General features: G+C 43.3%; 1 protein-coding gene across 3 annotated transcripts in view; it reads left to right on the top strand.

Moving 5' to 3' along the window:
* ADGB (androglobin) overlaps positions 1-22,254 on the top strand; it is a 65,726-nt gene that overhangs the window by 17,602 nt on the left and 25,870 nt on the right. For all 3 annotated transcript variants that reach the window (XM_081905126.1, XM_081905125.1, XM_081905127.1), the window contains 12 exons: positions 54-148; positions 899-1,073; positions 1,977-2,067; positions 3,586-3,718; positions 4,927-4,972; positions 13,474-13,639; positions 15,078-15,141; positions 16,499-16,601; positions 17,427-17,571; positions 18,650-18,764; positions 19,905-20,072; positions 21,168-21,303. In XM_081905126.1, the coding sequence (XP_081761252.1) occupies positions 54-148; positions 899-1,073; positions 1,977-2,067; positions 3,586-3,718; positions 4,927-4,972; positions 13,474-13,639; positions 15,078-15,141; positions 16,499-16,601; positions 17,427-17,571; positions 18,650-18,764; positions 19,905-20,072; positions 21,168-21,303 (1,437 nt within the window). The remainder of the gene's footprint in view (positions 1-53; positions 149-898; positions 1,074-1,976; positions 2,068-3,585; positions 3,719-4,926; positions 4,973-13,473; positions 13,640-15,077; positions 15,142-16,498; positions 16,602-17,426; positions 17,572-18,649; positions 18,765-19,904; positions 20,073-21,167; positions 21,304-22,254) is intronic.

Raw genomic sequence — 22,254 nt, 5'->3', positions numbered from 1 at the left:
TGGGTGGTATATAAATCTAATTAATAATAATATGTAATGGGTTCTTTTAATAGGTTCTGCAACACCACTGCAGCCACAGATGGTGGTATATGCTTGCTATATGCCTCTTTATGTGTCTGAAAGAAAGATATTTGTCTTAGGGAAAATGGTAAGGCTTTGTTTATGTTGCCTTCAAAATATGAACTAATAATCGAATAAAAACAGCAAATGTATCAACAAAGAACACAAAACATATTTGTGAAAAGGGCTGTTTGTAGACCAATTTTCTGCCTCTGTCCTGCTCAGCTTTGTGGTTGGTTGGTTGGTTGGTTGGTTGGTTGGTTGGTTTTATACCTTAAGTGCTTTGACTTGTTAAAAAGAAACGTATGTTTCATAAACATTCCTTTTTTGAAACTTGGTACAGCAATGTGCAGTTAATTGGAATCCTGGCATTAACAGGGAAATCTTCCCAATGTTACTGGAGACTTTCCATGTAGGTCTAGCCAAGAATAAGTTGCCCATCATAACGAAGGATAATCTAGAAGTAGACAGGGCTGTAATTATGCTAGTGACTGGCCAAGTTTGCCAACAGTCTTTGAGAGAAATTACAGCTCAATTACAGTGCAATACTTTATTTCCACTCCAAACCTGAGTCTTATTGTTTTTGCAGGACTGTGCAGTTGTTCCTATATTCCTCTATATTCCCCTTCTACCTCTTTGATACTCTGTCTTGCCAATGGTAGGATTGGAGCACTCAGATGGAGTTTAGGGCTGTTGATGGCCCCACATACAGAGGCAGTGTGGTGCTCTCTGTCCCAGAACAATTATGATAGTCAGAAATTACATAATTGTGCCAAAATTAGTTTCTTCTTGATATTTTTACGTGTAACACAGCATTTTATTCCTCTTTCTTTTGCAGGCTGATTCATCTGAGCAGTTGCGGCAATATGGTCTTTCCCACATATACAGTCACCCTGCACTGCTAACCAGAACAAGGTCCGGTCCCCTGGTAGCCCCTCCCAAACCACCACCTATTCCCCGTTGGAAACTTATCCGCCAGAAAAAAGAAACAATTGTGACTGATGAACCCCAAGGTTTGTCTTTCCAGGCTTTGCGGTATATTTTAAACTAACAATAAGCCAAAATGTAATACTTGTCTCTTGATTTCACCCACACTGCTATTTAGAGGATCAAAAGGATTGATATATGAAAATTCAGATGCTTTTTACTTTACCTAATAAGTATTATTCTGTGCTTGAAATGAATACTGAAAGTAGTATTGTTGTGTAGTTTTTGTTGTGTTTCCCTTGTCTTGACCACGTTTGAGACATCGGGGTATATTATGTCTTCTGAAAGCAATCTGACCCACAGCAATACACCTACATACACAAAATATAGTATAGGACACTTCTCTGGTTTGGCACAGAAACTTGCAATGTGGAAAGTGTTATCATTTTGTTGGGAGGAATGTTGACTTTTTCTTTGTTTGGGCCAGACCAGTGAGAAAAGAGAGTGGCAGATAAGAATATTACCCTCATATTATCCCTCCCTTGAGCTCCTAATAGTCAACATCTGTCTTTGAAGCTTTACAGCTGTAGCAGAACCAGCTGGAGGACTCTAGGCATCTGAGCCTCTTTTCCTGCCCACAGGGCAAGACTGCTGCTGGTGGGCTGACCCCAAAGGGGTGACATGAAAGGGGATCACCCAGTTTGGGTCATTGTTTTGGTACTGCCATGAGGGTGAGGCTGATGTCCTTTACAACATTAAGAATATTTTTTCCTTGTTAAATCTGTGCTGTTAACATTTTAACATAAACCTGCTAACCATGTTTGTCTGTGTGCATATTTCACCTTCCCGAATGAAAGGCAGTCTTGTATAGAACCTGCAGATAATATACTATTCCCTGGATTCAGGTTGTTATTTTTCAATGAGAGTCGTTTTTTGTGGAGGGTTTCTTAAACTATGAAGAACTCTTGTTTTTGTTTTTTACCTTCCAGAACCTGTCATTAAAAAGCCAGAACAATTCATTGAACTTGCTAGCCCGTTTCTGAGCTATAGACTTTCTCCAATGCCAATACCAAGAGACACGTAAGTATATGAACCAGTGGGCTTCAGTGAATTATATTTGGAAACCTACAATCAAGCGTTACATAAAATTTAATAAATAATGATATTTTGTGCAATAAAGGTTAATTCAACAACAATTTAACACTACAAAGTATTAAAGGGGTGTGTTTATCAATAGAGGAAGAAAGGGAGGAAAGGAGGGGAAATGTGCCACAAGTGATTTGTATTCATAGAAGTTCATGGTAATGCTGTAATTTAAAAAAACCTGAACTTCAAAAATCCCATTAGACATATATAACTTCCTATATGTCCAAAAGACAATGTGTTGGAATCAGACTTGCATTCATGTTAGGGGAAGGAGAGGCACTTTTCTCAGATTCTTTTCCACCCCCCGAAAAACTGAACCAGAGGATTTGGAGATTCCCTAGAGCAGCATGAGAGGCAGCATGCATGTGCGAGGGGGGTGGGCTACATAAGGAACTGGAGATGATGATGATGATTTAATTTCTAATGTGTATTTCCCCGAAGGTCCCAGGGCAGGTTGCAAAAAAATTAAATACAACATTAAAAACAGATTTAAAAACAAAAAAGACAATCACAAAAAATAACTACCAGAAATGATGGCTTACAATTTATGCTTCAAAAATGCAATGGATGGTAATCAACACGATGCCCTTGTTTTCTCCCAGGCAGTGGTTTCAGCCAGGAGACAAGGTTCTTGCCCAAAGTGGTAGCATATGCTAGACCAGGCTTCCTCAAACTCGGCCCTCCGGATGTTTTGAGACTACAATTCCCATCATCCCTGACCACTGGTCCTGCTAGCTAGGGATCATGGGAGTTGTAGGCCAAAAACATCTGGAGGGCCGAGTTTGAGGAAGCCTGTGCTAGACCCAAATTCCAGGGACTCATTGTCACATATTATTAGCTCCCATTCAGGAAGCCAGGCCCAGTAAGGCACAGCCAGACAAAGGAAAATGTAGGCCTAGATCAGTCATCCCCAAACTCAGCCCTCCAGATGTTTTGGGACTACAGTTCCCATCATCTCTGACCACTGGTCCTGTTAGCTAGGGATGATGGGAGTTGTCCCAAAACATATGGATGAAGCAAACCGGCAAGGTTGTTAGATAAGTAGTACCCTGGATAGCTCCTAGTAGCACCTAGGTTGGCAGTGAGACAAGGAAAGCTTGAATGTAGCTCCAATAAACAATGAACCCAGACTAAGCCTAAAACAGGCCTCCCACTTCCTTGGAACAGCTAGCCCAGCCTCTGGTGAGCAGAGCCTCTGCTCTTAAAAAAGTCTACCTTCTTTTATAGAACAGGTACCAGGATTAGAAGCTTCATTAGTAACTCTCACCTCCTCAAAGTGAAAGGAAGTGTTTTTGATTTCTGAACTTAAATTAATTTCCCTTGGATATTCCCTATTTTCCAGTAGGACTTCTTTTTATGGTAACTGCTAATGGAGTAGAGTTACTCCACTGGACATTTTAATATATACATTTTATTTAGAGATGAATGTTAATTTATCTGTGTTTTATTTAGCCATTTCCCACCTTCTACATTCAAAAAGGGATCTCTTCCAGCATCCAGTCTTCCTGCTGTCACTGAAAATGATGAAAGCATAATTGACTCTTCTGGAGATTCAAATTTAACGAGTACAGAAGAAATTTCTCAGGTGAAGATTTTACTCTGCATGTGTTGTTCTCCGTTCCTGCTAAAAATTGTGTACACTACTTCCTGTATGATCAGTTTTTTGAAAAAAGAAAAATGTTGCTGAGCTCTTTCTCTTTGCATTTGAATAAATCTGAAGACTGTGATTCATCTGAAGTTTGTAGTAAAAAAGTGATGTTCACAAATCATTCTAGATCAGTCCTGCACAACTTGCCAAGCAAGCACAGCTCAGCCTACCAGCCATGCATGTATAACCTATTGGGGTTTGAAATTGGTCCTGTTTTTTTGCAGTCCCAGGTGGGCAGCAAAAACAGGATGCTTATCAAGCACAAAATGCTACTGGGCTGACTAGTGTGACTAGTGGCAGGTTATATATACCTCTGTCCCATTTACCATTGTCTCCCAAGTCCCATGAGAGGCTTTAAGGGACTGTGTGGATAAGTTGGGAAATTCAGCTTCCACTATCCCTCTTCTGGGGGCTGTACAGTCAAACCTTGGAAGCCGAACGCCTTGGCACTCATACGTTTTGGCTCCCAAACACCACAAATCCGGAAGTGAGTGTTCCGGCTTGTGAACATTCTTTGGAAGCCAAACATCCAGTGTGGCTTCCAACTGGCTGCAAGAAGCTCCTACAGCCAATCGGAAGCTGCACCTCGGTTGCCGAATGTTTTGGAAGTCAAACGGATTTCCAGAACAGATTCCGTTGGGCTTCCAAGGTACGACTGTACCCTGGATTCCAAATTCTATCATTTTATAACCTTTATTGAGCATACTGTAATGTGGAAGACACAATTTGTAAAAATACAGAAATATTCCCTTAAATTGGACTTCCAGTACTATATTGATCTGAGAGCAGAACAGTTGGAATTGGTGGGCATGATCCTAAATCTGCCACCATGCAAAAGGCAATTTGGTAGTAGATGGCTGAGCATACTTCTGAATTAAGAGTTGTCCCTAGGGACAAGAACAGGGTTGTTTTAAGCTTTCAGTTATTGCTTCACATCCTGCAGTGAAGCCAACATTAGCACACATGTGTGCACATGCACACACAGTCTCATGGAAATGAGTGTGTAGTGAGGTTTGCCAGACTGTGGACGTTTGCTACAGATAACTAGCTTTCTATGACACTTCTAATTTATGACACATTTAATTTATTTTGCTTTTTGCTATTTTGTCAGTATTGTTCTAAACAAACTTTTCCCCACTCTGCAGGAATCTACTTTAGCTGCACCACATACTATGGAAGGATCCACCAGAGGTAAATAATATGATTGTGAATAATGAATGCTGTATTCAATAGGAAAATATTTATTAATTCATTCAGTTATTTAGTTATAAATGAAGTAAAAATTCTATAAATAGCTAGTTCCAAGGTGTCTTACAATGCAAAATTATAGGGGGAGAAGAGCAATGAAAACTTGCCAGAGAAATAAGCAGTTGGTAAAAAGGAATTTCTGATATTGCATCACATTAAACTAGTATTTCCCTCCAATAATTTTGGACTATAGCTGACATAATCTCTGACCATTGACTTTGCTTACGGGGGGGGGGGTGATAGGATTGTAGTCCAATACATTTAAAGAGCCTCAGTTTGGGGAAAACTATGCTAAACCATGGTTTGGTTTACATGTGAACCAATCCTGTGTCACACTCCCAAATGCTAAAGCTCTGTGTTCTCTGAAGCCCTCTTAATAATACCTAATCTCTTTTAATGCTTCATGACCTTTGACAAAACATGCACATAGTACGTGAGTGCTTCTCTCTCTCAAAAGAGCATGTGTATTAACATTTCACATTGTGTTATCATATAACTACAGAAACATCACATAGCAGTAACCTACCGTCATTAGGGATGGATGGTTGTTTATTTCTGTTCTGTGTCACTTTTTCTTATGTTCACTTTTAATTACATTTATTGCATCTCCACATTAACCTGTATTTTTTAGGGGGGCTGTATTAAATAGGCCTTTTCTGTCAAAATCCGCGTTTCTTAACTTGCTTTCTCTCAAAATACACATTTAAAAATGTATTTTAATACTTTTTGAGCCAAAACCTGCACCAAACACTAGGGAATTGCAAAAGCCAGTTAACTAAATTCAGGTTGTCATATTGATCTGGGAAATGTTGTTCAGCTCCCTTCTTATCAGAGTTAGCACAGATTGGATTCCTGGAGCACAATGCTTTCAGAACTTCAGTTGGGCTTGTCTCTTAAAAACAAAAAAAACCCAAATTATTTTAAAATATGGTATATAAGATAGTTTCAAGGATGTGCATTGACAGCCCTGTATCCTGTAACTTCTTTACTAGAGATTAGGTAAAACAGAGAAGCATTTGTTGCCAGCATGCTTCAGGGCTAACCTAGAGAGCCCTCTAGAGGTGAAGCATAATGGTTATGTTTTCATTTTTGTGAATTGGGTTTAAAAGGCTCACAGCTTCACAACCTTCATTTCAATTCACAGTCTTCAAATAATTTATTTCTTCTTTTTGAAGATGTATGAAATCTTCAATATGCAAGCAATATGTTGGCTTGGGGGTCCTGTTTCAAGTGGTTGCGTGTTGAGTCCCACAATGCCACCCCCAAAAAATTCACACTTCACACATCAATTTTTGTTTGGGTTTTTGGCATAATTTTGGCCACAACTTTATTCAAGTACAAAATGTGAGTGGTTGCGTAGGCATTGGTTATGACTATCTGTCCATGCCCTCAGGGACAGAGCTGGCATACCGGACACCAACGGAAGCCAGTGTGGGGAAACAAGTATTGGGTGAGAAAGTGAAGCCGGGCAACAGTCTAACACTTCTCACCCTCATGTTCCTGTGGGGCTTGCACGGCCCAAGTCCAACGCCATGAACAAGGACAAAAGAATGGCAAGCCCCTGGATTCCTTTAACGGAATTCCCTCCGCATCATTTGGAGGGGTAGGCACTTACCCCTCCAAGCACCACTTTAACCAATGCCTAACCGCCATGGAGCCCACAGCTCCCCGCCAAACCACTCACCATCCCAATCAAGCCCTCAGCTTGGCCACCACTGCACCCAGCCAAACCTCATTCCCTGAGGCTGAAAGATGCACACCATCGGCCCTAAAGAGTGATGCCGCCTGGAACTTAATTCCTGGATGGGAAATCACGTCACCACCCAGCTCAACAACTTTCTTTGCCACCTCTGCATTGACGCGTTTCCTGGCCCTTTCTGTGGCTGCTGGGCGACGACTGCCCAACCAAATGCGACGTTGCAACAGCTTAGACCAAAATATTTTTGCTGACGGCACCCATGCCCGCAACGTCTCCAGGTCACCCAAAATTGCAGCACGAAGTGAAAGACAGTCCGTGGATACCAGGTCGTTCTCACCCAGCTGTACCACCACAGCCGCTGGGGGCCCTTCCAAACGCAACTGATTACGGATCCGTGGCAGGAACTCCGGCCAACGCATTCCCCGTCTGGACAGCCACGATAGCTGAACATGTGGAGGGAAGCCAAGATCTGGACCCAGTCCGGACTGTTGTGCTGCAACACCAGCCCAATGGACGATGCTGTGCCCCACCAGCCAGATGCGGACAGCCTCCAGACCTAAGATATACAAAAAACGACACTGTAAGTAACCAAAATTATTGACGGACATAACCTCGAAACGCGTTCGACTTCCAGCGACCCATATCCTTTATTCTAGTGGCCGACAAGCCCCAGTGGGCAGCCGTCGTCGCAGCCCCAATCCTAAAAGAATGCGGGGCAAAACCATCAGTCGAGCCACCACAGGCCCGAATCGCCTTTCGCATCACGTGAGCAAACTGGCGTCTCGTTAGGGGCAACCCATTTTCATGCCGAAGCAGAGGCCCATCACCTGAGGCACGCACTGCCAAATACTTGCCGACATCCTTTACAGGGCAAGGGCCAGCTGTTTCCGTAGCAGGGAGATGAATGAGAGCACCCCTACCCTCCTGATCCGTCTTTGAGTTCCTAACTGTGATTCTTAGCTCTGCAGGGAACAACTGCACGTCCCGTAGCAAAAGGCCCCTGGAACGGCCATCCCTGAGATCTTCCAATACCAGCTCACCCACTCTCAAGGCTCCGAAAAAGGCTATAGAAAAGGCAGCTGAGAAAAGGCGAGCCTCGTACGCCGACCAGCACACCTCCCGCAATTTCTTGCGCATCTTACTCAACAAGTCAAAAGAGATGGGGCGCCGTGAAACTGGCTGGGAAGGGCGAAGCCTCCCCCAGCCTTCTAGGGCCTTGCGCACCATAAACTTCGCACAGGGGTCTTTGTCGAAAACTGTTCTAGAGAAAAACGTTATAGCAGCTGCATGTATTTTAATAGTTTTTGCAGCACGCCCCAGCTGAAATAAATGCGCCAAATAACTTAACACCTCTGAAGAGGTGGGCGGGATGCCTCTTAAATCGCTGGCCGGCCGGGAATTAAACGTCAAAAAATCAGACCAAGCTTTCGTATAAGATCTAAGAGTAGAAGGGGAAACAGATGCCGCTACTCCCTGCAAAACTAATTGCTGCCAAGGTTCCAGAGATGATCCGGGAAATATTCCGGACGTATCCGTGCCTCTGGAACCAGAAGTCTGAACCGCTCCATCTGAAAACGGGACAGAGCATCAGCAATTTCATTAGACACCCCAGGAATAAAACGTGCAGAAAACACTATATTATAGCGTAAACAATGCAACACGAAAACCCGCAATAAGGCCGACACCCTGGGTGAGCGTGAAGACAGCTTTGCCAGCACATTCACCACCGCCTGGTTATCGGTCCAGAAGCAGACACGACGGTTCCTGAATTCCTCGACCCACAAATGCACCGCCACTGCAATGGGAAAAAACTCGAGAAATGTTAGGTCCCGTGTGATCTCTCCCCCCTGCCACGCAGGCGGCCAACGCTCGGCGCACCAACGCCCTTTCCAGTAAAGGCCGAAGCCCAGGGAACCTGCAGCGTCCGATTGAACCTGAAAATCATTGCGCAAGTTCAGCGTGTCTTGCCATAAGGACACCCCATTGAATTCCTCCAAGAATTCCAACCATATGGAAAGATCAGTCCTCACCCCTTTGGAAAGGCGCACGCGATGGTGTGGGGCCCTCAACCCCACCGTAAGCCGAGCCAGGCGCGAACAGAAGGGGCGCCCAGGCGCCACAACCCTGCACGCGAAGTTTAGGTGCCCTAGTAATGACTGGATTTGTTTAAGAGATACCTTTTCTAAAGGGAGTAGCTCCTCTATGACTTTCTTCAAGGCTACCAGCTTGTCCATTGGCAAGCTAGAAGTCTGGGAAACTGTATCCAGCAGGATACCCAAGTAAGTAAGCTGGGTTGATGGGCCCTCCGTCTTTTCTGCTGCAAGCGGGACCCCCAGCTCTTGCGTGAGTTCAGCAAAGGCGTGCAGCAACACCGAACAATCGCCAGTGTCATGAGCGGAGGCCAGTAAAAAATCATCCAAATAATGAGTGACCCCACCCAATCCAGTTTTAAATTTGAGGGCCCACTCCAAAAAGGTGCTAAAGGATTCAAACGCAGCACAGGCAATAGAACAGCCCATAGGCATGGCTTTATCAAAGTAAAATTTGCCCTCAAACTGAAAACCCAGCAGCCAAAAGTCATCCGGATGAACCGGGAGGAGGCGAAACGCCGACTCAATATCACATTTCGCTAACAGGGCACCCAGGCCAAACTTCCTAATCATCTTGATTGCTTGATCAAGAGATGCATACCTCACGGAGCAGAGCTCCGGAGGAATAACATCATTGACTGAGGTACCTCTGGGGTTTGACAAATTATGAATTAAACGAAATTCACCTGGCGCCTTCTTCGGCACTATACCCAATGGGGAGACATGGAAGTTGAGGAAGGGAGGGGCACTAAAAGGACCAGCCATGCGATGCATGGCCAACTCCTTCGCAATCTTCCTGCGAGCAACCTCGGGCAGCTCGCGAACCGACTTTTGGTTAGAAGGATTCCGTGCCACGGGAGGCATGGCTACCGGAATCCGAAAACCAACCGAAAAACCATCACTCAAGTAACCTGCAGCGACCCTATTAGGATATGACTGCAACCAGAATTGTAGGGCCGGCAAACGAACAGGGGAATGAGCCAAGGAGGTCAATACCCTATTTTCCTGTTCCTGATGTGGAAGGGAGAGGGGTGTTTTGCTTGGGGGGTTGCTGAGAACCCCCTTTTCCTCCACGAAAAGGCCGCCTACTCCCATAACACGAGGAAGCCGGATGCGAACCATTGCATTTTTCACACATGTGGGCATACTTGCACCCTTGGCGCTGACAGGAACCCTTATTAAACTCCCAGCATGGCAGGCGACGGCTAGGCCTAAACGGCAAAGCCCTCTGCTTCTGAGGTTCAGACACCTTCTTTTCGATGAGTGGAGCTACATAGGTAGTCCACACGTCTAGATCCTTACGATCCCATCGAGCTGAAGGAATCTTGGCAGCTCGGCGCCTGAAGTTCTCATCATATTTTATCGCAGCCTTCTCACCAGCTTTGGTGAAAGCGGAGCGAACAATAGATAAGTAAACTATCAGATGGAGGGATCTCCGAGGATAAGCCGCCACGACCACTCCGGCAAAGACTTGGAAACAATCAAGCCAGTGTTCGAAAGTCCTGTCTGTAACTAGGGCACCCTGGCGCTTCTTCGCTGAAGTCCCCTTCTCCTGGTCCTCGGAAGGAGGGGCCAGTTTGAAAATGTCCACATAACGACCATTCAAAACTCTGGACCGCAGTTTTGTAGACAAATGCGAACCTGGGATAATGTCTCTGGCGGAATTGGTAGAGACTTTAACGTCAGGTACCAGCACACCATCCTTGCATTCTTGAACTGCACCATACCTTGCCCGATGCGTGTTGGCCCTACGCTCCCAAGCCCACCGAGGAAGACCTGCAGCCGATTCACCAAAACCCCAATAGAGTTCCCTGGAAGCGCTAGACTCATCATCAGAACTGGAGGATGACGTACCAGTATAGGAGGAAGATGAGTCGCCCCTCCTCCGCTTGGCACGCTTCCGGGAAGACCTCCTGCGGTGACGCTTACCGCCTGAAGACTTCTTGGCAGGAACCGGCAAACTGTCCTCAATGGAAGACTCAGAATCAGGACTCAGGTGAGATGTACCAGGAGCTGAGTGAGGAGAAACAACAGGTGAGATACCGGAACCTGACGCAACCTCGCCCGAAGGTTGGGTGAGGAGACTTTGGCGGGTGGATGACGCCAAAGGGCCTCTTCTTCCCACGGCCCTCCCAGAGGAACGGCGCGGTCTCCGTGCACGTCCGCGAGCAGCAGGTAAGGCACGGGGACGGGCTAACTGGGAATCAGTCATCAAACCCCTAGATGATGAGCCATCTCTCTCCTCATCACTAGATGACGGCGACGCTGGGAATGGTGCCACCACTGGGGGAGGGCGCCTTCCAGACGTTGAAGGCTGAGCAGAGCACTGTTGAAGAAAACCATCCATCTCAGCTGCGAAGCGAGACAAGGCCACCGGATCGCCGGCCATACTGTCCACCAAAGATTGCACACGTCCCACCGGTTGGTTTGGGGTGGGAGAGCGAAGCGCCTGCGATGGACCTCTAATGGGCCGTTTCGCACCAGAGGCTGGGCCGGGACGGGCAGCGACCTTCTTTTTAGGGGCCATACCTGCTATTAGGAATCAAAGTGAGAGTCAATTATTATCAGAGCCAAGCGTCACTAGTGGCCACAGACAAGGGGCTGAATATAATTAAAGGGAATAGTACAATCACAAGTGAAGTTCCAGGCAGTCTAGCCTATCTATCTATCTATCTATCTATCTAATTAGAAACATACACAGTATATTTAATTATTTATTTTAGAATCGTATTTGTATTCAGTTTAAATAATATCAATTATTCTATTATTCTTTTAATTTCTTTGCACTAAACGGTAGAAGCTAGGAAACAATTAAGCCGATTGTGGCTGCACTGCCTATGTGCCACCAGCAGGGGGCGCCGGAGAGCCCCACAGGCCTTCCAGGAATAAGGCGCAGTGCTTCACTGCGCCACCAGGGGGAGCCCCCCGGGTGGCCCAGGCCGCAATAACCGCAATTGGCCACCAGGTGGCGCAGCCAGAAGGCAACAGCCACCAAGGGAAACTTCAGGCGCGGTAGCACGACGACGGAGGCACCAAAATGGCGGGCGCAAACGCGGGCAGCCGCACCCGATCCCGGGGACGCGGCCCCGCTACGTTAAGCGAGAGGGAAGCAGGGCAATCAAGGAGGCCCAGTCCCCCAGCGCCGACGCTCCGTCCCGGCTACGCTGCCGCCGCCGGAAGAGAGCTCCGGCAGCAAGTCAGGCCGCCCGCACTCCTCCGCCGCTCCGCCGCTCGCGCCGAAAGGCAGCTGCGGACGGAGAATTTAAAAGAAGGGCCCCCGCAGCCGCAAAGGCCCGAAGGACACTCGCTGCGAGGCGGGCGTGGCGCGGCACGGGAAGAGGCCGGGAAAAAACACCGTCCCGCCGCGGCGGCCGGAAGCCGCAAAAAAAAAAAAAAAAAAAAAAGGTAAGGGAGAAAACTCCGGTTTCTTAGGAGGGGGGGAGGGCTCCTAGGCCCAACGGGAGCACCAGTAGGCCCAAGGAACTCGCCAAAACCCCCGTCGTCTCCCCGGCACTAGGCCCCGACCCGAGCGCACTATCAGCGGGAGAGGGAGAGATCCAAAGCCGAGCCTCAACAGCCGCGGGTAGCCGGCAGCGTTCGCTCCGTAATTAAGGCGAAAGCCCGGCGCCCCAGCCCGAAGGCAGGGCCCGCAAGGCGGGGGGGGGGGGAGCCCACCCTCAAGCCTTGGCTAAACTGGTTGCTCTCCCTGCTTTCAAAATAATAAGAAACTAAATAGAAAATCAAAATTAACTCACAGGAGAGATGAGGGGGAAAAGGAAAGGGGGACGGGGAAAATTAAGGCAGGGAAAGGATGGGGTGGCAGCCCACTTAACTAGGCCCAATGAAATCGAAAGCAAGGCAGTATACAACCGTATCAGCGCAGCTCCTGATCCGATGCAAAACGGCCAAGAGGAAGGCCCAGCGTCTGTCCTCTATATTTATATACTCTGACCCCTCCTCTAAAATTGGCTACAATCAATTCCCAGTACCCAATCTTAACCCTTTAGCAGGCTTAGGTTTCTCCAAAACTGCCTAGTCATGGCAAGGTGGCCTGTTCCCCCAACCGCAACACGTGCTCTCTGTTAATGGAGAACACGCTTTATGGACAAATCGTCCTGGATTCAGTCATTATTTAGCAGCTGTCTTGGTGTATATTCTAAAAAATGCTTCTCTGCTTTTGAAAATTTTCTTCTGATGTATTGATAGTTCATCTGTGCTTATGTTGCTGGACAAACATCCCCTTCCCAACCTGGTACCTTTCAGATGTTTTGTACAGTGTTGCTGGCTGGGACTGATTGGAGTTGTATTCCAAAATATCGGAAGGGCACCAGGTTAAAGAAGGCTGCCTTACTCTGCTGCTTTCTGGGAGTTAGAAATTCAATCTCTCCCCTTTCTTTACCTTTTTAAGAGAAGAAAGAATAGTTCAGTCCATTTATCTTCAAAGCATTTGCCTTTGTAGTGCATGCAGCTTCACAGCAATCAGTGAGGATTTAGGCTGTTACAGGTATACATATACAGTATTGCTAAGTTGCTTTGTGATAAATTACTAGGATAATTTTGCCCTGTTTATGTTTCTCAACTTGACCAGTAGAATATAGTCTTTCATTTCTGAGTGTAAACTTAAGGAAATCTCCCCCCCCCCCTTATCTGTGCAGGGGAATCGACTGAAAAAATAAGTAGTGAAGCAGCTCCAATGCCAGAATCAACAGAACCTACTAATAACCAGTTAGGAAATAAATCTCAGGAAGAGATTGAATCAGAAAAGAGCCCCATCTCCAAGGAAATATGGATGGACTATGAAGATTTCTGTGTTAGTTTTCAGTAAGGCATGCTTTTATTATTGTTACAGAGGCTATATCTTCTTTTGTGGACTTTTGCAAATTATCCTTCAAATTTGTGTAGGTGACTCATGGCTGCTACACAAAAGGCATCCTCCGTCCCTGTGGTACATACTAGAAATTCAGCAGATTTTCTTATAAATCTGCCATCTGATGATTCCTAGCAAATTATGCTGTATTTTCTTTAAGACAATGGATGGTGGCCAGTGGTGGCCACCACTAGGAGAATGGACTTCTACTGGTGTGACAGAACTTTCCCTTCCTTTCCTTCCCATTGCAGTCCTCTGCATACATTCAAAAGCTGTTCTTGATGGTTCAGGGACCCCCTGGAGTAGATTTGGGGAGGATATGATGGCAGAGAAAAAGGGGAAGTCCCATTGTGCAAGCAAAAGTCCACTCATGCAACAATGAATGTTGCCCAGTAAGAGATTTCTGTGATGTCTGATAACCTTCTTTAATAAATTTAACATCAATTTTCAAGAATAATTGTCTTCAAAAGCAGTTGCCAAACTCCTAGCATTCCCCCTCCATTGTTACTTAGAGAACAAGCTGCACATACTCAATGGCAATGGCTAGACCCATAAGGTCACAGATGTCATCTCAGCCCATAGGTCTGTAGGCCTGTCTGGTTGGTTACAAAAGCACTTTTGCAAGCTCCATTTTACTCCCCCCCCCCCCCAGAGCTCTTGGTCCCTTGCAGTTCTTGCCATTCTGCCTCTTGCTGCCCCATACCTGAAACCAGGTTCTTTGAACTTACTCTATATGCTTTCACATTGGTTTTTGGTTCTACATCTCCTGGACATAAGAATGACTCACTGGACACATTCTTCCCTCATACATAATTGACTTAAAATGCCAAATATTATTTTATTTATGAAAACACAGTTACAGTGAAATGAAAAAAATGTACAAGTAAAAAGGCCCTTTCACATAACATTTTAGCATTTAGGGAAATCCTAAGCACATGGTTATATTTTTTACATCAGATTTGATGCTCATAAACATCCTAAATTCAACCTGAACATGATAAAGGGGTAATGGAAGAGTTCTGTCATGGCTGCAACCACAACTACCAGTGCAATCCTATGCACATCAATTAAAAAACAAGTCTCATTCAATTCCATGGGGCCTACTCTCCGCAATGGAGTACAGGATTGTAGCCTAAATGAACAATGGAAACAGACTTAATTACTGCTTGCAGTTCAGAATGGTGACAGATTATTCACATTTTCAATTTCAGAAACTCATGTAATTTGGAAGTTAACTTCTATTGCTAGATGGTAATAACATACTGAGTAACTGTTCAAAGAATCCTGATGGTTTGTTTCCGTTCTCTTATAATTCAGTAAAATGTGATGCACAGCATGAGTGGGAGGTTTCTGTATAATTAATGCTAAAATAATGATGTTTGCTTTCCTTAGGAATTTATATGTTTTCCACAAGCCAAATACCTATAGCTACACCTATCAGAAGTCAGATTTTAGAGTAAGTGCACTGACTACATGATTTATTCATCTCTTTGTAAACTATAACGGCATTGTGAATCCCAGTTTTGTATCCATTCTGTAAACATTTTCATTCGCCAGTAAAATGTTATTATCTACAAAAACCTTGCACAGAAATAATTGATACAAATCCTAAAATATAAATGACAGACATTAAAAACAATGTTATCATGATACTTTGGGATCAGAGATACTGCAGAATTTCAGTCTGGATCTGACAGGGAAACTAGTTCCCTTAGCCTTGTTTTGTATGAACACAAGTTTAGATAATTGTATTTTTAAATTTTTCCTCTGCCATCAATTCACTCAGAATACTTTGAAACCTCTTTGTGGTTTGTATAGTATAGTAGGCTGACATATGAGCTGGACAATAACACGAGAGATATGATGAACTTTTAACTAAGGTCATTGGCTATTTAAAAGGGATACTGTGCACAAAGGAATACTAATAGTTACATCAGGGTCTTAAAGGTACTTGATAAGTGACTTTTAAAGGTAAAGGTAAAGGGACCCCTTAAAGTGTATCAGAGGTTTTATCTAAGCAATGAACTCTTAGGTAAAGGTAAAGGGGCCCCTGACCATTAGGTCCAGTCATGACCGACTCTGGGGTTACGGCGCTCATCTCGCTCTATTGGCCGAGGGAGCCGAGCTCACCCCACCGCGGGGATTTGAACCACCAACCTTACGATCAGCAAGTCCTAGGCACTGAGGTTTTACCCACAGCGCCACCTGCGTCCCTTATGTTTAAGTATTTTGTGCTAATTAAGTAAAATCTAATTGCAGAATTCCTAAACCCATTGCTTCATGTTAACTAGCTTTTGTGTCTTCTCTTTTAAAATATTTAGACCAGTAGTTTACGAAGGGCGCTCATTAAAGATTTCCCCTGATGTACTTCCCATGGACTGAGGCAAATGAAACTGGGCACAGTTATTAGTCCTTCTCTACATAGCTACCAGCAAGAGTCACACACTTCTCCCATCGCTTTATGCAGCTACAAATTACCACGTTACCTATGGAGAGATGTATACATGTACAATTTCATCCTCCTACGATAGCAGAAGTGGGTCAGGGAAAATCTTTAATGAGCAGCCCTTGTAGGAAGCCATACACAAAATTATTCTTAGGATAAACTTAACTTTTTTCAGTAGATTAAAATAGAAACTAAATGTTATGGGGAAGCAAAACCTAAGGTTTTCCTTGATGACTTTTCATTGTTCACTTTATATCATACACTGATTTGAAAAACAGTGTTTAAAATATAACTCAAATGCTGCCAAATACTAGTTGCTCCAACACTAGATAAATAATAAACATGGATACTCTTTTTTTCCTTACAGATGGTGGACGATCATATTGTCTATTATTTATCTGTAGATAGTTTGAAGCCTACTGATATCCTGGTTAGCTTTTCTGCATTAGTACACTGGGGGGAATCAGGAGGTAAGATCAGTATCAAATAGCTAGGTAATGCAAGTATTGATTCTTGTGATTTTCTTCACAAAGAGGTACTCAAAGATAGAACTCTGTTAGAGCTGCAGTATTTGTGATCTTCTCCTATGTTGACACACAACTTTCTCATGAGTGTTTGGTGAAAGTCTTGGATGCAATTAATTGTTCCTAAGCCCAGAGTCTGTAGTAGAACGGCACATGTTATTAACAAACAAATCAAAGTTCCATCAACTTCCATCCTCTTCATAATAATTTGAGGCTGCTTTTATGGCTTGCCATAATTTGCAATTGAAAACAGCCTCAAGGCAAATGTCAGAATAAAAAAACCTTACATGCGGCTCAGTTGTTACTGGAGTTCTAGGGTCTGCAGCCCTGCTTGCTCTCTTCACCACCGTCCCTACCATTCCCCCTACATTAATCTCCTAGAGCTTCCCAGTCCACACAACTACTAAGCTTTCTATTTTAGGCTTTAAGGAAGGCACATAGTACACATAGTCCCTTCAGCATTATTTATAAGATATAAATCATGTATTTATAAGATATAAATCATGTTCTATGAGGTTTACAAGCAACAAACTACAAGTTATATCTAAGAACAACTTTCAGAAGACATCTGAAGGCAGCCCTGTATCGGGAAGTTTTTAATGTTTGACTTTTTTATGTTTTATGTGTTGGAAGCCACCCAGAGTGGATGGGGCAACTCAGCCAGATGAGCAGGGTATAAATAAAATCCTCAGCATATGTAAAGATATTGGAAATGGTTACATTTTGGTGATAAAAATAACAACAAGTTATCTGTATACTTTTATTTTATAGCAAGTGCACAAAAAGAAGGCCATGTTTTGCCCAAGGGATTACTCATGGTTGAAAAATTCTCATGGAAAAATTTGGCGCCAGGACAATTAATCCTGAAGATCCATACATATGCCACTAAAGCTGCTGTGATAAGTCTTCCTGCTGGGTATGTGCCAGTCTGCTACACCCTTTTGATCCAGGAGTTAGAAGCATAGCAATAGTGCTTTAAAATAGCGCTTTAAATATTTACACACCTTCTCAGATTTTCTAATCCTCACAGCAATCCTGTAAAATAGGTCAGGGCCATTGTTTCCATGGAGTTACTGAGGCTGAGAAATAAGCATTTATTTTTACGCTACCTCAATATTTAAATAAATAAACACACCTTTATGCTTTTATCAAAGCTATTGTCACTTTGTATGTTGTATACCCCCTTGCTGTATCTTTTATGAAAAATACAGTTTTAAATATTTAAATAAATTAATTCATGGTAGGGCTAAGCCTCGGCAGAGGAACTCTCTGTTTTCTAGTGGGCAACAGGACACTTCCAACTGGGATCTTGTTCCTCCCTGTGCTTGCAGACAGGAAATGTTGACATTTTCAAAGAAGTTGCTGTGTGCCTCTCCCTTGGAAAGCCACAATCTGATTTCTCTGTTTCACACAGCTTGTGCTGCCTTTCTGGCCTCTTCTTTCTAATCCATTTGTGATTTTTGTCAGTTTTGTATGTGTGTTTTTTCTAAGGCGGAGTGCCTTTGTGGTAGTTTCCCTCCCTGGCTGTCAGTGTTGTTGTTTTTTACCTCAGTATGGTTTGGACTTTTAGTGCTAACGTGTCTCACTAGTCCCTCATCTCTTCTCTTGTTCAGAGCTTAGCTTTTATACCAGGAACTCTCTCATTCCCACCTCAGTTTCAGCCACAAGGGAGAGCTCAACTCCCACCTGAGGCATCTGTTCTTGCACAAAGAAGAAGATAGCTATGGTTACTTACTTTGCAAAATAAGCTACATATTTATTTGCTAGTGGGTGGATGAAATGCCAACAAGTCTTAGCACTTTTTTTCTAAGTGTACAAACACATGTGGTCCACCAAATAGTCTTAGAGCCTTCTCTTTCCTTTATACATTAAATGTTTTGAGAGCCAAGCAATAAATGATGAAAGAGACAAGAGGGCTTTACTTACACTGACTGTTTAGAATTTCTGTTATGTTTTAGTTTCTTTGTTCATTAGTGTGCTTATTTTAAATGTAGGCGCCATGTGTTACTCTTCACTGCGAGCTCTCCTGTAGGGCACCATATCCATCTTTGTAGCATGGTCCCATGTGTGTTTGGTGAAGAGGATATTGTCCTGCCAAATCTTGAAAAGGTATTTGTTACCATAACAACTGGAGCTATATTCCCACTGGGAGAAACAAATGTTCATTGTCAAGTTTTAATTCCTATTGAAGTTAAAGCTTTGTTCGAGAAGTACTTAGTCTGTTTCTGAATGGAAAAGATCACAGATCCATAATTATCCTGCAATTTAATTTTTAAATGGGCAGAATCTGGAAGACACTTGCATCATCACAAAATAATGCTAAAACATACAACTGCTTATGCAATTTTGAAATTTGGTTGCAGGCCCCACTGATGGCCAAAGGTAAGTACCCAGCATTTTTTCTCCAAATCATACAGGGAGAAAATTCTGCAAAATGTCTACAGACTGAGCTCCACGAGGATCTCACCTAGCTCTTCAAAAAAGTAGTTGTGGTTCAATTTCTGCTGGATTTTCTTTCTAGAGTATTTTTTTGTAGGTTTAACAGAGCTAGCAAATACATTTATACAAGTGGCATTACAGGGTAAAGTCCTTCTGTTCATGGTTCCAGACATTCTATTCTTTCTCCAATCATCTCCTGTTTTTCTAAGTTTTCCTCTAGCAGACAGACAGCATTCCATACCCACTGAGCATGCTCAGTCTTCATTCAGTAGTTCCCCCCCCCTTTTGTTTCTTCACTATGTTTAGGTTTCTGTGGTTCCTGATCTGATCAACTGTATTGGCCCCAAAATAAGCCACACTTTTTTTCCAACTTCTGATCGTGAAAAGTTAAAGTGCGGCTTATATTTGCAACCTTAAGGCACTGGCAAAGCAGCACAGCTCTCCCCCACCCCCCGCCCAGAGTAGCCTGGGAGCACGGGGCAATGGCACCTGTCCCATCGGTGGCTCCCAAGCCTCCCCCAAGCAGCCAGATTTTAAAGGTGTGGCTTATTTGCAAGTGCGGCTTATATTCTGGCCAATACAGTATATTGAATTCATAGATTTTTCAAATGATTCTTTATGTGGAACCCTCCTTCCTCTCCCCAGGGACATTAAAAAAACTCTCATAGAAATTACATACGAATGTAATAGTCACTAACATAGGTTTAGTGCTTCAGTAATTCCTAATGAATTGACCATGTGCATGTTGTTGAAATAGTGATATATTTTTAATAGTTCTGACTAATGGTAGTTTATGTATTTTCTCCTCAGGAAAGCTATCGGTTCATAGAACAAGCCACCACTATCATGAAAGCCATTGGAAATGTGATACTGAATTTTGGAAATGCAGAAAACCTTCCCGCAGCCATAAAGACACTGGAAGCAACACATTGTCCTCCTGGCCTCTGTGCTCCAGGAACAACTAGAGAACACTTTAAGGTAAAAAAAAAACCAAGAAGAATCTTATCCTTCTGTTAACATGCAGAATATATTGTGCTTTCCAAATGATTGTTTTCTAGTGCAGCCCATTAGCTGAAACTCCTGATAATGAATATTTAGGTTGTCTCTCATGAATTCCTGTAAACATGCTCTTGTGAATTTCACATCAGATACTTTGAAAAGTCTAGATCTTCCTCAATGTTGACAAGAAACCTAACCCCATATTCTGGATGGTATGAACTAATAATCACACTGATGCCTGTTCTCTGGCTGTTTAGTGACATAAGAGCATAGAATCAGCAGCTGTGCTGTTGGACTGAGGTATCCTTGGTCACTATGTAAATGAAATTATGGCCTTGTGCCAGTGTGGCACACAAGGGCCATTTTTCAAATCATGCAGACACAGTGAAGAATGAATGAGATCAACAGCCTTGTCTTCAGAACAGATCTCCACTCCCTAATTTTCAGTACATTATATAAATAATGAGAAAGTGAAGTATGAGTTTTAGAGACAATTACAATATGCTCCACTGAGCAGCTGTGTTCCTCTTATCTCAAAAGACTGTCCCTTTAACTATGGCTGTGCAAGCCTTAGGATCATGCTGCCCATGTTGCAGTAGCTAACATGTTGTTGAACTGCCCTTTTCTCAGACAAAATACTTTGACTTTGGATGTATCTTTCAGCTAACTGCTGTTGTTGCAGCTGCTGCTGCTGCTGGGTTGTCAGTTGTTCAAACACCACAATGCCCCCAAATCTGAATTGTCCCCAACCTTTGACTGATGTTGAAAAGATACATTTGTTTGTTCTGGTTGCTTATGCAATTAAATATTTTGGAAACAATAATGTCACTAGGCAGATATCTGATCATATCTTAAGATAGTGATCACATTATGTGGCTGGGTTGAAATATCAAAAGGAAAACTCATTTAGTTGGAGTGAGCCATTTTACAGATTCTACAAATCCACTCTATCTAGTAGTCAAATATACAGGTTGGGTATGTGTTTGGTAATATTTTCCTCTGAAAATCATTAGTAGAAAATATTTGAACATTTATTTATAATAATTTACTGACCATTTCTCTTTTACATTTTAGGCTTTCAATAATGCTTTTTGGCATTTGATAAAACAGACATTGGGGAATGTTCCTCTCAACTACAAATTTGCTTACAGATGTTTCACTTTGGATTTTAAAGACAGTGATGTGTCTGTTGAAGACACAGACTCCTCAGGTATATGGAAAACATGAATAATGTACCAGCAATATTTATTTTTAAATAATCTATTAAGAAGATATCATTACAGAAAAAATCTGCTGAATGTTGAGATGTCCTGCCAGACCCTAGGTGGTATTCTCTCATATAATTGATGGAGCCTACAGATTTTTTGAACTTCATACAGCAGAGCTAACATGATGCTGCTAACTTTAATTCTGTATCAGCACATCTTTATGCCATTGATCTTGTTTGGTTTTTGTGTGATACTCTTGAGGTTTACCCATCTTTGATCCCAACATTTGGGGCATCAATGTGGAGACACAAGCAAACGAATACAAAGGAAGACTAGGACAATGTTAGCAATAACAGCCCTGCAACACTTGAACATTGTAGATTCTCTAGACAGACCATTGTTCCATCTAGCTCAGTATTGCTGACACTGACTGACAGCAGCTTTCCAAGATTTCAGGCAGGTGTCTTTTACATCTGTATGTGGAGATGCCAGAGATCGAACCTGGGAGCTTTTTCATACAAAGTATATGGTATAGCACTGAGCTACATCCTTTTCCCATTTCAACAGCACTGCAATCATTCAAATGCTCTGCAACACCTACCAAAAAAAAATATCAGTCTTATATATGTTCTTAAACTTTAATTGGATTTCAGTTTTAATTAGCATTTGACACTAGGAGAACAACACATCACTTACCTAAGCTTGCAAGACATAAGTCTAGCACTCAATACAAAAATCAATTTGCATTTTATGTTCCCAGACTTAAAGTGTAAATGCATTGCATCTAGTGTGGAGGATGAAACTGTTCGTGCTGTCTGTTTGAGGTCATCTTGGACCAAAACTAGGTGCTTTATTTCCAATAGTTGCCAGGCCAAGGTCCGGGAAGTTACAAGCCACTACTGTGGTTGCTGCCTAGCATCTAACAGTTAGCAGTCAATTGCCTCTGAAAACTG

The sequence above is a fragment of the Podarcis melisellensis genome (assembly GCF_964234715.1).
Source record: "Podarcis melisellensis genome assembly, chromosome: 3".
Classification (NCBI taxonomy): domain Eukaryota; kingdom Metazoa; phylum Chordata; class Lepidosauria; order Squamata; family Lacertidae; genus Podarcis; species Podarcis melisellensis.
Note: the sequence above shows the minus strand (reverse complement) of the source record. Positions and strands in the feature narration are given on the sequence as shown.